The 18,288-nt window shown below is 41.1% G+C and overlaps 1 protein-coding gene and 1 pseudogene across 2 annotated transcripts in view; both read left to right on the top strand.

Moving 5' to 3' along the window:
• LOC102891996 (histone-lysine N-methyltransferase SETDB2) overlaps positions 1–13,300 on the top strand; it is a 96,718-nt gene extending 83,418 nt beyond the window's left edge. For both annotated transcript variants that reach the window (XM_025044758.1, XM_006909017.3), the window contains 7 exons: positions 4,880–4,923; positions 5,131–5,190; positions 7,115–7,182; positions 7,842–7,908; positions 9,241–9,372; positions 10,446–10,517; positions 12,470–13,300. In XM_025044758.1, coding sequence (XP_024900526.1) covers positions 4,880–4,923; positions 5,131–5,190; positions 7,115–7,182; positions 7,842–7,908; positions 9,241–9,372; positions 10,446–10,517; positions 12,470–12,624 — 598 coding nt within the window. In that variant the 3' untranslated portion in view covers positions 12,625–13,300. The remainder of the gene's footprint in view (positions 1–4,879; positions 4,924–5,130; positions 5,191–7,114; positions 7,183–7,841; positions 7,909–9,240; positions 9,373–10,445; positions 10,518–12,469) is intronic.
• Positions 8,160–8,278, top strand: LOC112477481 (annotated as a pseudogene).
• Positions 13,301–18,288: the final 4,988 nt, after the last annotated feature.

Genomic DNA, 18,288 nt, shown 5'->3' with positions numbered 1-18,288 from the left:
TCAATTTCTGAAATGGTTGATACAACTCGTTTCAGATCTCACTGAATTTTTTTCAGAAATACCATCCTGAATTCTCTGTCATTTAAGGCAGATGTTTCCATGTCTGTAAGCTTACTTTCTGGAGATTTTTCTCTTTCTTTCTGAGATGCCTCATCACCTTGGTTGTTCATGGTGTTTAATGGACTATTTCTCTGCCTGGGCATTCATGGAAATGTATTTTGTTGTTTTTTTTTCCCCCCCAGAAAGAAGATTTATTATATAAAGGTCTCTCTTTAGCCTGTTGTAAATAAGGCGTTTTTCTTTTGGTTTCTAGTAGATGGTGTCTAAGCCTCTTGGATCTCTGCTTTGTATAAAGCCTCAATAATGCCTTTTTTTTCCCTTATAGATTTTTAATTAGGCTCGCTATCTCATTCTCAGTCCCTGTCAGTGTTAACGAGTTTTGGTAGCTTTTGCTCAGATTCCCCTGGGGCTGTGTGGTGTTCTGTCTCAGAAGATATATGGGGAAGGGCTCTCTGGGTTGGGGGTTGGGAGCTGTGGCTCAGCCTTGGCTTTGCAACGACTGGTAAAAATCAATCTCTGCTGTCGCTGCTTCTCTGCTTTCTGCCCTGATGACTGGGCCCTGCTGCTGGCTGCGTGGAGTTCACAGCAATCCCAGGCAGGGCTGTTTAGGGAGCTCTGGCTGCGAGTGGCAGCTTCTTTATTTCTTTATTTCCCCAATATCCAGGGTTCTGACCTGTGGTGGCTTTCATGCATAGATCCCATGCTCAGATGTGCTGGTGTGCAATTTGGGTGTTTTTTGTTGAGTTTTAGATGTTCAGCTTATTTTTTCAAGGGGAGAGATCTAGACGTCTCTCACAGTGCCATGTTTCTCCAAATTCCAGCTATAACTTAAAGTTTGAAAAAAATACTGATCACACATCAGTAGAATACTCAATAAAACAATCATTTTGTCATTGTTTTATCAAGTAGTGGGTGAACTTGTGTGCATTTTTAAATTGAATTTAAACATTCAGAGTTCCTCTTATACATGAGACACCTTGCTAGATGCAGTTAGAATATAAAGAGGAACAAGACATGGACTAAATCTCAGAGAATTTATCACATCGTGGAAGGACTAGAAAGGTCAAAACTAATAGGAGCATATGACACAATGGGAACGAGAGGGGATTAACATGAAACTGACTTGGCCTTGAATTGATAGTTGTTGAAACTGAATGATGGTTGAGAGTATGGGGGTTCATCATATCTCTCCCACTTTTATATATGTTTGAAATTTTTTTTAATAAAAAAAATTTAGTACCTGGCAGACTAAAGTGCTCTGGGATACCAGAACTCAAAGGGTGAGGAGATTAATTTTGATTCGGGGAAGGGTGGGGTTGTTGGGAAGACTTTATAGAGGAGGTGGGAATTGGTGTGAGATGGGAAGTATTCATGCATCTCCATACACAAGGGGATGCTGCATCCTGGGGGTCAGCAACATAGGAAAGGAAGGAGATGTAGCTGAAGGGTGAGGAGGAGGAAAGTTTGGAAAGAAAATGGGGCCTGAGTAGCTCCTTAAATTTCACCATTTCTTTGTCATAGTCTGCTGTTACTTTCTTATTATCTAGGGCACAATTCCAGGCTCATGTAGTTCAAAACTAAAATTTGGGAGAGATGCCTCTTCTATTAGAAAGCTACTTTCCCCAAATTAATGCATGTAATTTTGTGCTATTTATTACTGAAAATCAGGAGAACTTTGCATAGTCAGAAAAAAAGTTGTATATCTTAGATGTTAGATCTTTAGGTGTGTTTATAGTTAAATCCCACTGATCATTATGTATGAACTAGTGACATTCGGAATATCTTGTGATCACTCATTCCTTCAGAGAGTATACTGACCTATCCAAGGTCTGAGAGCACAGAGGATATCTGGCAGAGGCTCCATCTGCTCTTCCTGTAGGACACTAACTTATACAGGTTCAAATAGCATTTTTCCTTTTTTTATTAATTTATTTATTTTGCTTAACTTTAAAATTTGTTTTTACTTTTTCAACTACAGTTGCCATTCAACATTATATTATTTTTATGTGTACAACATAGTGGTGAGACATTTATATAACTTACAAAATGATCTCCCTGATAAGTCTTGCACCCTTGACACAATATACAGTTATAATATTATTGATTATATTCACTAAGTTGTACTTTATGTCCTCATGACTATTTTGTAACTGCCAATTTGTACTTCTTAATCCCTTCATCTTTCTACCCAGCCCTGCTTTGTTTTGTTTGTTCATTTATTTTGTGTTTTAGATTCCACATATAAGTGAAATCATATGTTATTTGTATTTCTCTGTCTTATTTTATAATATCCTCTAGGTCCATACATGTTGTCACGAATGGTAAGATTTCATTCTTATTTACGACCAGGTAATATTCCATTGTATACATGTACCACCTATTCTTTATCCATTCGTCTTTTGATTGGAGCATTTAATCCATTTATATTTAAAGTAATTTTTGATAGGTATGTAGTTATTGCCATTTTATTAATTGTTTTCTGGTAGTTGCTTTTCATCACTTTAAATATTTCATGCCAATCCCTTCTGGCCTTCAAAGTTTCTATTGAGAAATCAGCTGCCAGTCTTATGGGAGCTCCCTTGTAGGTAACTAATTGCTTTTCTCTTGCTGCTTTTAAGATTCCCTCTTTGTCTTTAACCGTTGCCATTTTAATTATAATGTGTCTTGGTGTGGGCCTTTTTGGATTCATCTTGTTTGGGACTCTGTGACTCCTGGACTTGTATGTCTATTTCCTTCACCAGGTTAGGGAAATTTTCAGTCAATATTTCTTCCAATAGATTTTCAGTTCTTTACTCTTTCTCTTCTTCTGGCTCCCTTATGAAGTGAATGTTGGTACATTTGACGTTGTCTTGTCCTCATGTTTTTAGTTTTTTTTTTCTGTTTGCTGTTCTGATTGGGTGTTTTCTACTGTCTTATCTTCCAAATTGCTGATTCAATCTTCGGCTTCATCTAATCTGTTGATTCCCTTTGATGTATTCTTCATTTCAGTTATTGTAGTCTTCATTTCTGACTGGTTCTTTTTATGTTTTCTATCCTCATTTTTATCTTTCCTATCACTTTGTTAAAGTTCTCACTGAGTTCATCTACTCTTCTAAGTTCATTGAGCATCCTTATAACTAGTGTTTTAAACTCTGCATCTGGTAGATTGCTCGTGTTCATTTTATTTTGTTCTTTTTCCGGAGTTTTGTCCTGTTCTTTCATTAGGACATGTTTCTTTGTCTTCTCATTTTGGCGGCCTCCCTGTGTTTGTTTCTATGTATTAGGTAGAGCTGTTGTCTCCCGGTCTTGGTAGAGTGGCCTTATATAGTACATGCCCTGTGGGGCCCAGTGGTACAGTCTCCCTCTTCACCTGAGCCAGGTGCTCCAGGAGTATCCCTTGTGTAGGCTGTGTGATGTCCTGTTTTAGTTGAGCCTTGATTGCTGTTGCACATCAGTGGGCAGGTTTGACTCTCAGGCTGACAGGCTTTGAGGACTGACTGTGACTACAGTGGGCAAGCTGTTGTGCAGGGGCTGACCCTACAGAGCAGGATTCACTTTAGCAGGGCTCTGGTGCCTGATGAGTTTATCCTTTGGGTGTGCCATTTGTGGTGCTAACTGGGTGGTGCTCTGAAGCCGACCACCAGGTACGTTGGTTCTAAGGCCTCTTGGGATGGGCTCTGGTGCAGGCAAAGGTTAGCTGCTGCTGGTATCTGGCCTAGGTCCACCTGGTAGGAGCAACAAAGTGATCTATGATTGATAGCTGCCTGTGCTGGGCTTGGAAGCACCTGGGAGTGGTTATGCTGTGAACCAAGGCTGGCTCCCACTAGCACTAAGATTGGAGCGGCTTACCAAGGGTACTGGGCACACCAAGGCCAGGCCCTGCTTGTTTGGAGTTTGTGGACCTTTGAGAGATTTCACAAACATCTGTAGTGTGGGCCCAGGCCAGCAGCTTCTGTGCATTAGCCTCTGAAAGATTTTGGGAGGAGGGTTGTGAATTGGATTGGGTGGGATCTCAGGGAGTCACCAGGGCAGAACCAATGGTGTTAGCTAGGTTCATAGAGACTCAGATTTGGTGCCTGCCAGTGGGTGTGGAGAGGGCTCAACAAAAGAACAATGGCTCCTGTTGGCACTCTAGTCCCAGGAGCGCTTCCTCTCCAGTCCTTACCCTGAAGTCAGACAATTTAATTCCTCCCTCTATGTCCTTGGCAGCTTTGGGGCTGCCGTCTCTTCACTAGAGCTTAAGCCAAATGTTTGTGAATGAGTCTGTGCTCGGGCCCTTTAAGAGGAATGCCTGGGTCTACAGCAGCCCTCCGTTTCACCCAGACCGAGTCCCTGCTATTTTTCTCAGCCAGGTGTGTGGGGACTCCTCTTCTAGGCACTGGTGTTCTGGGCTGGGGAGCCTGCAGTGGGGTTGGGACCCCTCACTCCTCAGTGGAGACCTCCGCAGGCAAGATATCCCTCCCCATACTTAAACGCCACACATGGTTGTGGGAATAGCTAGTTTCTCGTCTCTGCCCCTCCTACCAGTCTCACTTTGGCTTCTTTATATCATTAGTTAATAGGAGTTCCATTCAGCTAGACCTCAGGTGGTTCTCAAGGATGGTGGTTCTATAATTTAGTTGCAGTTTTGATGTGGTTATGGGAGGAGGCGTGTACAGTGGTTACTTACTCCACCATCTTGATGAGAAATCTCAAGCAGACTTTTTCTTTAATAAATATTTAGGGTGAAACCATCATGAAAAATAGATTAGTTCCTTTTTAAATCACAAGAAAATAGGCACAATATTTGAAAAGTGTAAGTAAAGATATTTAACAGTTCTCTGAAATTGCATGTTTTCAGAGTATTTTGCCAACAACATGATCCATCAAGAGGAACTCAAAATGGTAAGTCTCTAAAATTTAGTTTTGTGGGTTTAAAGAAAGGTAAACATTTAGGTCAGACATAGAATACCCTGATTTAGTAGCCTCACTCAATTAAAATACAAATTTCTGAGTTAAAATTTTACTTGCTTATAAGATTATCAGTTTCTTAGTGCAGTATATAATACAATGTACTAATTTTTTTTCTTTGTAAACTGTACCTACTCTCAGTAAAGCCTTTGTCTGATGTCTTCCATCCTCACTACAGTCAGAAGACTGCATCAAAACAAGGTAAAAAGCTTTGACTTTAGACTGCTCTTCTAAAGGAATATCATCCTCAGTAGGATGATATTGATAAAAGTACTACATGGTCCTTGAATTAAATTTTCCTAAGAACACATTGTTAGTATTTGAGTTCTAATTAAGGGAAATTGGATCCTGACTAAGTGAAGTTATAGGATGTACATTTCATTCATGAATAGCCTCCGTGTTCTGCTGGAACAGCAGTGTCTCACCAGCACTAAATCTGGAATACTCCTTGTGGACTGGATTTAGGACCTCTTTGGAAAACACTCAGTTCTGTGTCATGCCAAATGCATTCTGTGGTGTTAAACAACACTCTCTAAACAATATCATTACCCTCACTTTTCAGTCACTGCCCTCTTTTTTTGATAATGAGTTGATGTTTTGGGGGAAGACTAATAAGAAATCCTAAATTCACATTCTTCCGCAATATGTGTTGCTAGTAGGAATTTGGTATGCTTTGTCACAGCTTAGGTCCTAATGAAGCTGGACTAGGGATGTGAATTACACATCTTAGGAACAATTGGGTACACATAAAATAAGCTATTCAGAACTAAATGCTATTCCAGTGCAATATCTTTTATTCTAACTTTGAATTTTTTAAAGATTTTTACTAAAATATAGCTAACATACAATATTGTATTTGTTTCATGTATATACCATAGTTATTCAACATTTGTATACCTAAAGAAGTGATCAACATAGTATGTCCAACAAGCATCTGACACCGTACAACACTATTACATTATTGACTATATTCTCTATGCTATATACCACATCCCCATGATGTGTTTTATACCTGGAAATTTGAACCTCTTATTTCTTCACCTTTTTTTCTTCTTTTTTGATTTTTCAATTACAGTTGATAGTCAATATTATATTAATTTCAGGTTTATAGCATAGGCTAGACTTTTTTTTTTTTGGCTGAAAACGTTACCCTTTTAACTTATCTGGATATACTATGAAAAACACTTGTCAATCAGTGTTTATTGACAGGGAAAGATAACAATAATGTATTAGTTCTAAGAAACAGATTATAACAGTCAGTAACGAATCCTCTCTGTAGAGGAAACCATTGTTGTTTCTTTTGAAGTCTTCCAAAATTTTTTTATGTATACAAACACACCTCCTACTGTACTTTGCTTTTTTTACTTAATATATTCTAGAGATCCTTCCATATCAATACAAATGGCTCTACCTCACTTTTAAAGGCTGTATAATATTCCATTGTATAAATTATTCTGTCCTGTAGTTGAAGCACAATTGAACTAGTCTCTGCATTATGGACATTTAGGTTATTTCCAGTTTTTCTATCACTTTTAATGCTGTAGTTAACATTTTTCTCCATTCAACTTTGTGCCTTTATGCAACTATACTATTAGGAAAACTTCGTATAAGTAGATTGCCGGATCAAAGAGTATAAACAATGAAACTTTGGATAACTACTGGCTAATTATCTTCCAAAGATGCTGAACCAGCAGCACACAATTACCCAAATCCTTTTAAACATTATATATTAAGCACCTTCATCTTTGTCAATCTGATAGGTGAAAAATTCTATCTCTGTATTATTTTGCCTATCTTATGAGTGAAAATGAGTATATTCTCCTGTCTTTTGATCAGTTATATTTGTTTTCCTGTCACTCAGTCTGTTTTCTTATTTAATGAACTCTCTCCTCAGAGGGTTCCCCATTTGCCCATTTTTCTACTCAGTTTTTTTCCTATTGATTTATAAGATCTTTTTATATTTTAAAAACTGGCCTTTTATCTGTGTTATAAATATTTAGTCTAAGTTTGCCATATCTTTTGACTTTGTAATAACTTTGGCATTATAAGAATTTTATATTTTATTTAATCAAGCATCAGTCTTTTCCTTTATGAAATCTGGTTTCTACATGATTTATATTTTTAGCTCATTTTTCACGAGTGAAAAGAAAAAGAAGAGGAATGAAAAGTCTCTCAACAGGCATTCCCAAACAGGTATTTTGTCTTAATTTTATTATAGCTTTAAATTTCTTCTTACAAAGTCCTCATTTTTAACTATTCTGAATTTCAGGTGAAATGGTGATAGAAACATAATAAAGTGAATATTAAAGAAAAGTTAGATGTGTCTTGGGTATCCAAGCACATAATTCAGGAGGTGACAGTCCCACAGCTCCTATAACACATCGCCTGGTATCAAATTAGTGAGAGGAATCTGAGCCCACAGGGTGCTTGGGGTCTTCAAATGGGCAGAGGTACAGTTCAGCATCCTGACCTAGCCAAGTATTTCTCAGCTGCATGATCTGTACCCGACCCAATTTATAACTCTTATAATTTTCTGGATTACTGATATGTATAAAGCATATGAAAATGTTTTAGGGATTTGTAGCAGTTTTTTACACATCATTTCACAAAAGCAAAATTAATATAAGCCAGCAACCTTCACCTTTTGCTATTTCTATATGAGGTACTTGTCACACCTCTTAATGTTACACAAAACAAAAATATATTTAATACAGATGAATATGGGGCATGATTTTCACCATAGGTATATCGTTGAATTATAAGCAACAGAAAGATTGGTTTTCATTTTATGTGATATTAAATGCCAATAGTAAAATCAGTGTAAAGTAATCTTGATTCTTCTCTCCTTCTAGCTATCTAAACCAATAACATTAAATAGACCCATAAAACAAATGAAGGAAGAGGATGGCAGACACACAGGTTTGCTATGTTTCGTCTGTAACAAATATGATCTATAGTACTTACAAAAATGATGACATATGTATTTCAAAGTTGGTATCCCACTTTATTCTTCTAGATTTGTAATAACTAATTATAAGAATTAAAAAAAAAATTTATCGTAACTATCCATTCTGTCAGAACCCAAGCAGATCAAAATAACTTAGGTTGGGATGGTCTAGCACTCTTCAGTATTGAGAGGTTACACTTCTTTATATAGAAGCCAGGGTCTCATCTGTGGTCATGCCACCCTGAACAAGCTCGATCCTGTCTGATTTCAGAAGCTAAGCAGGGTCGGGCCTGGTTAGTACTTGGATGGGAGACCACCTAGGAAGACCAGGTGCTGTAGGTGTAAAAAATAAATAAAAAATAAGGGATTGTAAGATGACAAGGTCCTTGCAGTCTGTGAGGTCAACCAAAGGTTGCCTTGCTAGATAGATAGTTAGATAGATAGATAGATAGACAGACAGACAGACAGACAGACAGACAGACAAATGATAGATTAGATAGTTAAGTAGATATAGATAGGTAAAACATGTAGAAGCCAGGGTCGCTGAGCTCAGAGTCCACTGTTGTGCTACTCTACACACTGTGATCCCCCTGTTCCCCAGCTAGCTGAAGCCAGATTATAGCTTTCTGTTCAAGGAGATAGATATTCCATACCCACACACAGTGACTATGACAGAAAAAATGACGGAGGCTGTCATTTCAATGATTTGAAGCTATTATATGCATAGAGAATTTTAGAAAATGAGAGAGAGAGAGAGAGATAGATAGGCAGGCAGGCAGACAGGCAGGCAGGCAGGCAGGCAGACAGACAGACAAATGATAGATTAGATAGTTAAGTAGATATAGATAGGTAAAACATGTAGAAGCCAGGGTCGCTGAGCTCAGAGTCCACTGTTGTGCTACTCTACACACTGTGATCCCCCTGTTCCCCAGCTAGCTGAAGCCAGATTATAGCTTTCTGTTCAAGGAGATAGATATTCCATACCCACACACAGTGACTATGACAGAAAAAATGACGGAGGCTGTCATTTCAATGATTTGAAGCTATTATATGCATAGAGAATTTTAGAAAATTATTCTAAGCAGTTTTTCAGTTTTACTTTTTGTAACATTCAATTCACTGTTTCACCTAGAAAAAAATATGAGTTATGATGAAATTACAATTAATAGAAAAGCTGAAGGTACTGTATGTATTAACTAATATGCTCATCCACCAGTAGGCAAGGCCTAATGAAATGAACATAAAGTGCTTTATGAAAGCTGCCCTAAGATCATTTCCTTCTAAAATGTTTTTCTTATTCTTAGATGCAATTGTGAAAGTTGCTTTTCTTAAGAAATGTAAGGAAGCGGGACTTCTTAATGATTTATTTGAAGAAATATTAGACAAACTTCATTTGATTCAGGAAAGACTCATGGATGAGACTACCTCAGAATCAGGTACTAAAATAGCAAAATTTCTACATACAGAGACTTTTTATTGGCCTACATGTAAAACAAAACCAAAAAAAAATTATACTTTTTCTTTCTGTGATCTTTTTTCTTTTCCTTATTTATCTCATTTTTTTAAAAAATAAAATCTATTGTTCCAGATCTCTGTCTTTAAAAAAACACTACGTGGGTAATTCACAAACTCATTAATTTTGTAAAAGTACCCTGATGCCCTCAAGGTCTTCTTGTGTTTTCCAGAGGTGCATAACTGAGAGTGACCAGCAAGAGACGGTCAAAACCAGATTTAGTCTCATATTCATTACACACTCCCCACCCCCGCCCCCACAGCCAAGCATACTTGTTGCTAAGATTTGAGAATGAGCATTATGTTAATTTTGATTTAACTAAAATTCTCTTCCTTAATGAACCAAGTGTCTTTTTTTGTATTGTTGAAGTTTAAAGTATAGAAGATTTTTTTAATGTTCTGATTGATATTTGGCTTAGTTAAATGTTACCTTTCATTAGTTCTTTGGGAACCTGAAGTCCCATTCATGTGCACAGGTATATAGCCACTTAGCCTTCTTATAACCTACCCTATGAGCTTAAAACCTTTATTATAAATATAGCTATTTTACAAGGAAAAGCTTGACAGTCTATACTTTAGGCAACAATATAAAATATATGGTTATTTTTAAAGGATTGTTTTCTATGGGACAAAACCAAAAAAATGAAATTAAGAGCAAACATTTCCAAAAGCTCATTCATTGCATTCTTTTATTTGTTTATTCTTTTGTCTAGACCAACCACTTCTCAAACTTGAGCATGCCCCTCAGAATCACCTGGAGGGCTTGTTAAATCACAGATAGCTGGGCCTCACCCCTGGAGGTTCTGATTCAGTAGAGGTGCCAAGAATTTGCATTTCTAACAAGTTCCCAGGTGAGGCTGCTGCAGCTGCAGAGTCTAACACTAAAGTTCTACAGCAGATGAGTGCTCTGTTCACTCTTCCTTATTTTGGGTTATTTTGTGAGGTGTTTCTATCTATATAAATTAAATTAAAACTGAAAATGTTTTTCTCCCTCCAGACTATGAAGAAATTGGGACTTCACTTTTTGACTGTAGATTGTTTGAAGACACATTTGTAAATTTTCAAGCAGGTATATGAGTTACAACGAAGCAGCAAAGTTTATAAATATTTATTATATATTAAAATGATACTATCCAGTGATAAAAATCATATTGAAGAATGTCCATTGTTTTGTTAAATGAAAAAGCCCACTACAAAATAGTATGACCCTTTACACATACAGTCAAAAATACATAAATACACAGAGGCACACATGTGCACAGGACAACTGCACCCAGTCGGAAACAGTACTGTCTAGAAGTCGCTGAATTACAGTGATTTCCTTTGTCTTTAGTGCTACATTATATTTTCCACACACATAATACTTTGTGTAGAAACAACACAAAACTGAGTGCAAAATGGGAGCGTACTTGGAACATGAGGCTTCCTTTGGCCTCTGCTCAGGAGGCCAGGCTGTGATAGACCACACTGCTTGCCTCCCTCTCATTATGATGTATGCTAATTTCAGTTCTCCCAACATTAATCTTCAGATCTAATCAGAGGGAGGATTGTCACTGATGGAGAAAAATGAGCAAAAATAGCCAAGAAATTTTTTTTCCAAGAAATTTTTGAAAAAGAAGAAAATCTGGTTGGGGCAGAGACTTAACCTTTCTATAAAATGTTAACCATTTATTGAGTAGGTCCTTCCTTTCACCATTGTGTCAGATGCCTTCAGAACAGGCTACATTTCTACTTACTTGTGAGTCTGATCCGACTTCTCCATCAAGGCTGCCGCACATACCGCTGGCCAGGCTGCATATTGCACATCCCAGCAGGAGCGGGGTCCACAGACTCACACAGAGTTTGGTGCAGATGGCTCCCCTGAAGTTGCATAGACACAGCGCCCTACACGCTGTCCTTTTCCATGGACATAGTTGTCCAGGAAATTGTAGACAATAGGTTTTCCCTGTGGAGAAACTATTAGTTCATATCCCTGTCTCAATATACACAAGCTTTCTTCATTTTTGTTTTTATATTACACATTTCTATTTGAATTTTGTATTACATTTATAATCGGCAGAAAAAAAATTTTTTAATCTACCAAAAATAGTGTATCTTTTATGGCTCTTGAGAATGTCTCCCTACTGCTATTGGGAATATCTGCGTTTTTCAAAAATCAGCCTTTAAAATCTTTTTTTCTAAAAAGCTTTTTTTGTAGGAGACTTTCATCTGTATTTTTCTTTTATGTAAAAGTTACATGTTTGGAACGTGTCATACATCACTACCTGGATGAGTGAATGGGAGTATCTGGGTTACAGTGTAGTACTTGGGGAGGCAGGACAACAGGAGGAGACAGTATTTGGAATCTCATGAAAACTTAAAAAGGCTTAACTTTTGACACTCCAACTGATAAAGACTCTCTTGCTAAATTTAGCCTTTCTAATGTTCCAGAAAGTTAACTACAGGTATACAAGTATTCTAAAGAAAGATTATGTATATTTTAATATTCTTCAATTTTGAGGTTTTTAAAAAATGACATTGCCACTAATACTGTAATTTATAAAGCCTAACTAAAGTATCTTCCTCCTAAGTTTCTACAATAAAAGCCTTCTTATTTCTAAATAAAATCAAAAGCTTTTAGGTAACATTAAAAATTGGATGACTTTTTATGAAAGATTTGCCCTGACCACATGTTGTCTCCAGTCATCTCTCAACAAATATAATGTAGCATGAAAGTTATACAGTCACTGCTTTTGAGTTTTCTAAGATACAAAAAGGGACTTTTTCTCCTATAAATGTGTACAAAATTTTAAAGATTTACTGACCAGCTTTATGTGCAATAAATACTAGATAGAATTCTATCCTGAATTAGAAGAGGAAGCAAAGGCATGAAAGAACCAGTTCCCTCTCACAAGACCCTAGATTCTTTCCATTTGGGGCACAGCACTGTATACAATGCACTTGCAAATGAAAGGGGCTATAAATAGTACATTATTTATAAAACTGCTGAATTACCTGAAATCATTTTATTTCTTCTCCTAGCATTAGAGAATAAAATTCATCAATTTGAAGAAAAGCGGCAGCAGATGAAGGAAGAGATTGAGCTACTTCAGGACTTGAAGCAAACCTTGTGCTCTGTTCAAGAAAATAGAGACCTTAGTTCAAGTTCTACTTCAGTGTCTTCTCTATCTTCTTAAGAATTACCATTTCCTAAGCCAGGAATCGGCATAGTCCCAAGCAGGCTGAAAACTGGAGACCGCCTGTGAAAGCCACACATCATTAGGACAAGCCCCTCGTGTTTCTCTGGTCTGCAGACTTCAATCCTCACCAGCTCTTCCCTTTTCGTGCCTAAGTGGATGTTTCCTGCCTCCCTCTTATCTCACTTCTACCTCTCCTGATAAAATGTTTCTCAGATTCTACTTGAGTAAATTGGATCATGCCTCCCATCTCACTCACCCTCTGTATTAAAAAGTCTTTTGGTGGTTTCCTGCTGGCATACTGCCTTCTACCCCTCCCCCACTCCAGTGATCTAAGCTGATGCCAGTAACACACCAGGTGCTCCTAGCCCCAGGGCCTTTGCACAGCATGTTAAGTTGTAACTGCTCCTCCTGTGGGTCTCATATCATTTCTCCCACCTATTCCACCCGAGAGTACTTTTCCTTCATATTAGTTCCCAGTGTAACCCACTGTATCCTACATCGAGTATAAGCTCTCTGAGGGCAAGAGCTCACTATTCTGTGTCTGCTCACGATCACATTCCCAGCACCTAGCATGCTCAATAAATGTTTGTTGAATAAATGCATAAACTCTTTTGAGACTAGTTCCAGCCCATAATGCCTCTTAAGATATAATAAATTTGAATCTTCTATTTTACTTGTACCAGATTTACCTGTCGTCTTATCACAAAGTCTGCTTTTCCAATTTCTCTTCAACCACAGTCACCACATGGGCATACATCATCTTCAGAATAAACACTGAAATTTAAAACTGAATAAGTACATCAGTAGGAATGTACAATAATGGAAAAAAAAAAAAGATAGTTATTTTTTTCAGCCTAACACTAAACAATTCAGATTTTTATGCCCCACCACCATGTCTGAGCCCTGAAAACCTCACATTCACATTTCTAATTTTTGACCACCATTCCCTGATTTGTAATAATGCTACATTTCATAATGAATTTGATCTGAGTCCCAGCATGGTGTGGCACATAATAAGTAAAAATACCTGTTGAGGGAAGAATTGAATGTGGATGAAAAAGAACGTGCCCATTCCTGTTGTAATGGCAACCCTGGGCCAAGTCACTCTTGCCTGACAGACAAAATCTCAATCAGCAGTTTTCAAATTTGTCTGCACATCAGAATCACCTGGGGGACTTAAACCATAGAAGCCAAGACTCCATCCCAGACCCACTGAGTAGAGATTTCCCTTGGTCTAGATAACTAACTCAACTCTCTGGATGATAACTGTAATTCAGTTACATCCTATAACAAAGCTTATCAGTAAAAGTTTTGATGTCATGGTCTTTATTTAAAAGAAAACCTTTTTCCCCTAATTTACTTTCAAATTTAATCTGTCATGGGAGGTATGTCGGCATTATGTGCTTGTGTTCGATGGTCATAAAGTAGGCAAATACATGGGGCAAGCTGTTAAAACAGTCCTGGGTTGGTATATCACTGACTACTGCAAAACTTTAATCAAATATTTAATCTATCTGAGCCTAATTCTGCCTACCTTACATACAAAACGTGGGCACTAAAAAATGTGTGTGCAGCACAGGGCATGATGCCTGGCACTGTGGGAAATGTGTGCCAACATTTCCTCCTAACAGGCTGTCAGCGCCGAGCTGATCAAGAAGGGAAGGTTTCGGTGGTGAGACACCCAGTTGAAAGAACACACGAGGGGCCGACGTGAGAATGAAATGGCAGGCACCAACTTTATTGCGAGGAGTGTGCGCTTCTGCACTAGGGGACCACATGGGCTTTATATATATCAGAGAACAATAGTGGCATTGTGCCACACATGCGTGATAAATATAAATGTAATCATGCTTACATAAGCTGGGCGCAGGCACCCTGCTACACTAATGTAACATTCTAAATCTGGGGCCCTATTCCTAGCCGCGATCATAGCCAGACCTGGGACCAGCCAGGCCCAGAGCCCACGCTCTACCCCTACAGGGTTGTGGTGCAGGATCTGGCCCAGAGGGCGCTACCTTGGGCCTACAATCCACTTGCCATTCTTGGAGTGGCTTAGCCCCGCGGGGCATCACCCCTGGGGTACTTTTTACCCGTCATCTCTCTGGGTGCTGCTCAGCACACCAGGGGCATTGTGACACGGCAACTTGTGCTTGTGCCCCCATCATTTCACTACCTGTTCCATGGTACAAACCATCTGTGTACCAGGCACCCTCAGGGATGGGAGCCCGACCCTCTACACAGGGACTTGGTATGTCTCCCGTCTCAGCAGGCTCCACCAGGAGCTTTGCTTGAAACTGCACTCGTCCCAATAGGGGGTGCAGTTGACCGGACATGGGATTCACAGAGTACTGTGCCTGCTGCTCCAGGTACGCGCCCCCACAATAGGTCAGTGTAGGGGTCTGTGCAATTCTCATATGGGGAGTCTTCACCCAGGACCACAGCTACCCCTCCATGGGGTATGTGGACTGCACAGTTATGAGATTAGGGCCAGTGATGGCTTCACTGGCCAGAAGGGCTGCATATACGGCAGCCAGTTGTTTCTCTTTCAGAATACTGCACTCCCATGCCTTTCCATAACTGGAACCAGAAGCCTATTTTCACCTTCCAGGAACCATGCTTCTGCCACAAGCCCCACCCAAACCCTGCATCATCCACCGGCATCGTATGCAGGAATAGGAGGGCTGGATCTATTACACGTGGAGTTTGGGCTTGTGCTACAGCTTGCTCTGTAGCCTTAAAGGCCTCTTCTATCTTGGGAGTCCAATCCCACTGCGCACCCTATCGCACTAGACAGGGCAGGGGTCGCATCGAGGAGGCCAAATGGGGGATGAACACTCTCCAAACCCAGCAGTCCCAAATAGGTTTGGAACTGCTCCACTTTTTCGGGCCGGGGATATGCCTGTATCTTATCAATCACCACCTCCGGCATTACTTTTGTCTTACCTGACCAGACAACTCCCAAGAATTTGACAGAGAACCCAGGTCCCTGGACTTTGTCCTTGTTGACTGCCTAACCCCAGTCGGCGAGAGCTTCTCGCAAGCTGGTCACTGCTGCTTCTAGCTCTAAGAGAATCAGAGGTTAGCATTATATCCTCGATGTAATGATACAAGTGCACTGCGGGCGGTCGTTTCCACATGGCTATATTCCCAAGAGCCACGAGACCATGGCACAGGGTAGGGCTGTGCAGATAGCCCTGGGGAAGGACGAGGAATGTCCACTGTCGCCCTTCTCAGATGAAGGCAAACTGTTCTTGACTTTTGGGGGCTATGGCAATAGAGAAAAAGTCATTTGCCAAATCCACCACATAATGGTATTGTCCAAGTTCATGCTACAACCAGTCCATGATGTCCGCGAGGTTTGGCACAGCAGTATGCAGGGGCAGCGTAACCTTATTCAGCTTCCGCAGTCTCAGGTCGGCTGGCTCCCCTGCCAACTGGATGTTCCTGCCGAATCCCTACAGCGAGATAATCGGCCAGCTGCACCACACGGGTTGTGGATTTCCTGGGAATAAGGGTGAATTGCTGGTCCGGGCGCAGTTGCCTCCACAGCACCAGCAGCACTTCATTAGGTTGCTGCTGCTCAATCTTTTCTACACTGACCCCTGCCACAAGGAGCTCAAATGACATCTGCCTGCTGCTCACTCTCATAGCCCAACTGGCTGGGGGCTGCTCTGCTCCTCGTTTTCAGCCATGCCTCCGTCTGTGTACTGGCCGGTCTGGGAGTGCAGCGGGTGGTACAGCACGCACTTGGGTGGAATGCTCACTGCATCTCGCTTCCACATCCCCCAGCCTAGCCATGGCGGATGTCTCCTCGTGGATCCACCTATCCACATAAGGGGCCAGCAGTGCTGCCACGGGGCCAGAGGTCAAGATCAAGTCCTTCATACAGGTTGTAAATACCTCTTCATCGGGACTAGTGTACTGGGTGCGAAACATCATCTGTCGCATGCCCATTTCTCGAATTATCTGAACCAGACCTAAGCACGTGGTCCATCTGCTCACTGTCTCTGGCAGCTCCCCAGGGTCGGCCCACACTGTCAGTGCAGCAGACATGAGCCAGTTAATGAGGGAGTGATTGCCTGCACCCCATGCCGGAGGCGCCACATTCTGGAGGCGCTGCCGGAGGAATGGCATCACTGTTATGGAGAGTAGCTGAGCTATCTCTTCCGGAGATAATTCAGTCCCTTTGGCCCCATCATCCCACAGCTGCAGCAGCCACCCTGGAACTGTCTCCCTGGCTCTCTGCCGTACCTGTTTCGTCAGGTCCTGGAGTTTGGCGGGGGTGTACTGGATCAAGGTGATATGCTTTTTAGCCTAGGGTGTGGCACCAGCTTGCTCTCCCCATCCCCAGGGCCAAAGGCTGTTCCACTTCAACCTGCTGCCGTATCAGCAGGGCTGCGCCTGTCACGTATCAATGGCGGGCTCCCAGACTGGGTTGATGGCAGTGACCCAACAGGACCCTGCAGCATGCGTTCCGCTGCAGCCAACCGCCTTTCCAGTGCTTCTTCCTGGCGTTGCAGTTGCTGCACCTGCTGAGCCTGGTCCTGAACTTCCAGGCTGGCCTGCCGCAGCACCACCAGGAACATCCAGGTCCCCTGACCCGCTGCCTCCAGTGAGCGGTTGGGATATTTGGCTCCAGCATCTCCAGGGCTTTCCGGACGTCTTCCGGATACAGCTTCATCGCATCCCAATCCTCTCTGGACATCCACATGGCGAGATGCAAGGCCATAGGATACCACTAGGAGGCAGAGAGCCACACGTCCTCCACCCTGGGACCATCCGGTGTGCTGGGGGCTGTACACACCTCACCCCGCCGACTACACCACGTGTCAGTGCCGAGCTGATCATGAAGGGAAGGTTTCGGTGGTGAGACGCCCAGTTGAAAGAACGCACAATGGGCTGACATGAGAATGAAACAAACAGTAGGCACCAACTTTATTGTGGGGGGAGCGTACCTCTGCGCTAGGGGACTGCATGGGCTTTATGTCAGAGAACAATAGTGGCATTCTGCCACACATGCGTGATACAATAAGCTGAATCATGCTTACACGAGCTGGGCTCCGGCGCCCTACTACATTAATGTAACATTCTAAATCCAGGATCCTATTGCTAGCTGCAAGCCTGGATCACAGCCAGACCTGGGACCAGCCAGGCCTGGAGCCCACACGAAGCTATGGAGGAGTCGATTGTGTCAGAAGAATTACTACACTAATGTAACATTCTAAAGCTGGGGTCCCATTCCTAGCTGCAAGGCTGGAACACAGCCAGACCTGGGACCAGCCAGGCCTGGGGCCCACACAGACCCTGGCTTTTCTTCGTTCTAATCAAACAAACTTGCTCATGGTGAACTCTACAAGGCTCATTAGCCCCAGCTTGTAAGCCTTTGTTTGTGCCGCTTCGCTGTTTTAGAAATGAGCTACTTTCCTGCACACCACAGATATCTTCAGATATGTTTCTCATATTAACTATTAAGTTTTCTCTTGCTAGCATGAAACGTTGTTTATAAATGTTATTGTGCTGTTAATTCCTAAACCTCTCTCTCCTCCTAATAATTTATACATTCTTTGAAGACAGGGACTATGTCTTTCCCTTCATTTATAAGTAACCCCAAAGGATCCAGATACATTTTTTCTGCTCTGACAGTTCAATTGCTATCTTTCA

The sequence above is a fragment of the Pteropus alecto genome, unplaced genomic scaffold (genome assembly GCF_000325575.1).
Source record: "Pteropus alecto unplaced genomic scaffold, ASM32557v1 scaffold413, whole genome shotgun sequence".
NCBI classification, from domain to species: domain Eukaryota; kingdom Metazoa; phylum Chordata; class Mammalia; order Chiroptera; family Pteropodidae; genus Pteropus; species Pteropus alecto.
The sequence above is the reverse complement of the archived record's forward strand: the minus strand, read 5'-3'. Positions and strand labels throughout refer to the sequence as shown.